Raw genomic sequence first — 4,758 nt, 5'->3', positions numbered from 1 at the left:
CAAAATCTTTATAATGTCCAGATAGTTATCAAATGTTTCTTAAGAAAAAACTTTATATTTTAATATGATCTGTTGTTTTCAGTAATTAATCTCTGTATGAATTTGGTAGATTTGACCAATCTTGTAACCACCATAAAAAATTGGGAAATATAAATTATGCCTCTTTCAATCGAGAATGAATGCAAATTATAACACGAAAACATAAATGTTTAAACTAAATAGCTTAAATCTCAGAACATTATACATTTATATATATTTATTATTTCATCTCTCCTAGTTACGTCCTTTATATTGACATAGGTTGCTAAGCCTCTAAAAATTTACATGTGGAGGATATGAAACAAAATATTTTTTATGTTTTATATATATACATTTGAATAACCAAAAAATCGTAAGTTACCATATCAATACCATAGAACTCAATTATAATTTATCAATTTTAGTAACAAGGCTGTTTACTAAAACATGTAGAGTCGTCAACTTTTTTAAGGCCATAGGTAGGTCTAAATAAAATGTTTTTAATTGTGTACCAGTTTAACGTTGAATATTATTTATGATTTTAACTTTATACACAAGTGCCAAAATACTATAATTACTGTAATCAATTTGATAAAATTGGAACAATTTGAATATATTGTATTATTTGTGATAAATACCATGATACATTCCTTTGACAGGCAGGGCAACAGCAAAGTATGCTTCCACAGCAACAATTTCAAGGAGTACCACAAAATCAGCAGTTCCAAGAAGCACCACAAAAGCAGCAAATTCAAGAAGTACCAGAACAACAAGGAGCATCACAAGATCAGCAAAGTAAACCCCCAAGACAAGAAGTACCACAACAGGATATTGTTATTCCTTCACAACAAAAGGTATTGCAATAGCAAACAAACTTGACAACCTGATTAGCGATGAAAATGAATAATATATTTTTAACTACTTCAAAGAAGGATGAGTGTATTTTAGTCATGGGGCTTTTACAGCTTTTTAAACTTTTGATATAATTGTTTTTGTTACATACATTTATTGAGTAAAATAAATGTCAACATTCATGGGATATTTTAATACAAAATTTTTCTCCTTTCTTTCCCCATCATGACCTATATTTCAAATTGTGAATTTATGTAATTAAAACATATTTATTGAACATTCTGAAGTTCAACACACCCTTAGCACGTGTCATTTATGTCAACTATAATTTTTTAATTACTTTTGAACATCCTAGAAAAGGATCCAAAAAGCAAACAGTTCTATATAATTGCATATTATAGAAGTTAAGTACATTGTATTAAAACAATTTTAGAGCCTCGCCATGCCATTACGGTATGTTTCGCCATGTCCAAGGCACACCACTTTTCCCTTTAGACATTCCTTAATCTATCTAGAGTATGAAGACAATAGTTTTCTATTGCCAATTTCATCAGATGGATCTCACAGAAATACATAGGCACTGTGTCAGGCGACTTGAATAGTATGTCTTTGTAGAGAATAGCATGAATACCTGTTTCATTCACCAGGTGCTCAAAGTTTGAAACAGATGTATCATGGAAACAACTTGTGTATACCCGATTCAGGTTGCTTTTCCACATGGAGATTCTTTATTATTTTGAATACTGTATCCTGGGGCATGTGGATGGCTTTTGTTACTGATCTTTGTGTTCATGGATTCTCTTGCAATATTCTGCACTTTGCTTACCACGATTGGGGTATGACTTATTGAAAGTTGATCAATATTACTTTGTTTTTCAATGCTATTAAATACAAGGGATATCCCTGTGTTGCAAATTGTAAATCCACAATCTGAACACATCTTTATTATCTGAATGTATGAATATCTTGTTTCGGAAATGGCTGTTATATATCCTTACCAAAAGTGATCAGTTTTTGGTGGCATCTAATTACCTATAAAACATCAATGTCAAAATATAGTTCTGATACATTCTGTTCCACTGCAACTTTACATTAGCTGTGTTGTCACGTGGCTTGCTGATTTGTGTATTCAAAATTGTTTTAATATAAAATACTCAAACCTGTGTTTACGTAATATGAAAAAAAAGCAATAGAAATTGTAATTAGGAAGAAGTGTTATACACAATGTGTATCCACCATTAACTTGTATTAATGTTAACTTAATTGGAAAATCAGAAAATGTTAAAATCTAAATACCTTTTGTAGACTTTTTTGGATTTTATTAATCCTCAGGCAATTGATAATTGCTTTTTTTTTTGTTTACAAATGTTTGAATTTTGTACGATTTTAGAAAATTATTATAATCTACATTTGCATTGTCAGGGCTCGACCCAAAATACTTTAAGAGATGTCCATATGAGATAAATATTATTTGATTTACCATTATTGTATAGAACAACTGAAAGTCACCTCCAACTATTAATTTACCGATTGCTTTATTTTTTATTTTAATTACTTTTATTAAAAAGTTTGACAGATGAGGCCAATGATATGTAACTAATTTTTGTTTTGCATCTTTATAATTTTACCTAGTTTCTTTTCTATTATTGTACTTATTTTATGGGGTGGTTTTTTTTCAAGTAAATATTGAAAAAGGAATTCTCTCTTACTCAGTATAAATTAATAACATTTATTTGAAATCTAGCCAGAAGATCTAGGGAAGGAGAGACCCCAAGTATCCCAGCAACATAATTAAACAAGATACAGGGGTGAGATGATGATACTTTGCATTACAAGTTATAGATAAATAATTTGCTAAATCTTATAATGTCCATACAAAACTTTTAAGTTTTCTTATAAATTGTGCTCCATACATTAGATATTTGATAATTCATTTTCTATCAAAGCATTAGTTAATGAAGATGCATTTATGTCATTTTGGTTGTATAAAATTTTTGTTTATGATTTTGTTATGTAATTATATAAAGTAGTTTATTTACAAATTTTAAGTTTTCTGCACAACTGCTAAAAAAAAGAAAAGATTAAAATAAAGTGTGTCTAAAGAGTGAAGAATACAAGTATTATAACTGTTTTGAGAACACTTGTTTATTATATGTGGAATTTTATCCAGGATCACATAAGTTAAAAAAAGCCAAATATTATGTAATTAACAATACAGAGATGTTATAGCTGTATATGGTTTTAGTTACTTAAATATTCTTTCTAGGACTGTTGATATTTGTTGTGGGTTGTGAATGATATCAGTAGAGTTTAAGTGCAGGGTAATTTATTATTAAATTGTTTTGGAATTAAACTAGGAACATTGCTAGTATACTAAATACTTTTAGTGACACAAAGTTGAATAAATTACTTGTTTCCAAAACGTAAGGGATACCACTACTGGGAGAAACTAAATGACTGACATTTTACTTGTAAAATTTATTTCCTAGTCTTTTCTATATTTTGCATTAGTATGTAACAAAACAAAAACAAGATCCACTTGTTATTCAGAATATGTATGCGTTTTGAAACTTTAGAAAAATTACAACTTATTTGATAGTCTGTACCTTAAAAACTCATAGAACTAAAAGGTAAAAATATTCATCTTGATAACTTAATGTGAAAGGATTTTTTTTTCAGTTTTTGTTCAAGACATACAAGCTGTTTTACTTCGCTCACATAGTATATCATAATTTACCAGTCAAGTTATACAAGTCAATATGACATTTAAATTTACTTCCTCTAATACTCATATACAAGAAACAACTTTTCCAAATATTAAATGTCATTTTTATGTATGTAGTTTCTTAAGAGCTGTATCCTTAAAGTATGTATATTTTACACAATGTGTACATACAAGTCAAAATGTTCACTTCTTTGAAAAGATATATGTAACATAAGTAATTAGTATTGAAGTTGGTAGACTATAAAACTGTATTTTGTTGGATTAAAACAATAATAAAAAGGATTAACTTTAATACTGTATTTTTATTTTTTCAAGACATAAACAGTATTGACTTCAAAATCGTCCTGCAGTGGTTCAACAGTAACTTTATGGATCTACAATGTTAAAAAACTGGGGTTCAATTCACTGTGATGGACAATGGGCACATGGCCAACTGTGTAGCTTTGTGCTGAAACACATACTTTCAACAACACACAAAAAACTACACGGTGCTATAGCTACGTGTTTTTAGTAGGTTATTACAAAAGTTTTTTCTGGAATATATAAATATCTAAGTACAATTATTCATAACAGCATTTCAGGCAGATCCACCCACATCAAACTTTCATTTGAATGGAATTATCCACAATCTTGTATTCACTCTGCCTGCTTCTGAATTTTTTATCCAATTCCAGATATGAAAATCCACATCTCTTTATCTTTAATCTGCTTCTACAATTTTTACCCCTTGTGCTTAGTAGCATTTTGGGTATGGAAATGGCAGTTTTTATAAAAATGTGGAAAACTGAAATATCATTTTGCACCCTCCCACGATGGGAATTGAAGTATATAAACAGGAGCAGTAAGAGATGCTTCCATCCCTTTTTGCCATGCACATGAAAATATTCTGCAAGCATAATGGGAAAAAAAACAAACTTAAAAAACATAAAACTAGAAGAGCTGCTAAAGATGAACCAAGAACAAAAAGTGACAAAAAAAGGAAAACCATCAGTGATGATGGGAAGAGATGTCATAAGGAAAGATAGGAAAAGCTAATGAAACGACAAGAGAAGGACATTTATAATAGAAATGAAATCAAAATCTTCAATGAATCAAAAAAAAAAGAAATAGATAATAAGAAGGGTACAGTTGAAAAGTAAAAAAAAAACAAAAAACATTGGAAT

General features: G+C 29.2%; 1 protein-coding gene across 5 annotated transcripts in view; it reads left to right on the top strand.

Annotated features, from left to right (window-relative positions):
• Positions 1 to 3,887, top strand: part of LOC106464494 (nucleobindin-2-like) — a 42,971-nt gene extending 39,084 nt beyond the window's left edge. For all 5 annotated transcript variants that reach the window (XM_013924638.2, XM_022392223.1, XM_022392221.1 and 2 more), the window contains 2 exons: positions 678 to 872; positions 2,615 to 3,887. In XM_013924638.2, coding sequence (XP_013780092.1) covers positions 678 to 872; positions 2,615 to 2,665 — 246 coding nt within the window. In that variant the 3' untranslated portion in view covers positions 2,666 to 3,887. The remainder of the gene's footprint in view (positions 1 to 677; positions 873 to 2,614) is intronic.
• Positions 3,888 to 4,758: the final 871 nt, after the last annotated feature.

The sequence above is a fragment of the Limulus polyphemus genome, unplaced genomic scaffold, assembly GCF_000517525.1.
Source record: "Limulus polyphemus unplaced genomic scaffold, Limulus_polyphemus-2.1.2 Scaffold1666, whole genome shotgun sequence".
NCBI classification, from domain to species: domain Eukaryota; kingdom Metazoa; phylum Arthropoda; class Merostomata; order Xiphosura; family Limulidae; genus Limulus; species Limulus polyphemus.
Note: the sequence above shows the minus strand (reverse complement) of the source record. Positions and strands in the feature narration are given on the sequence as shown.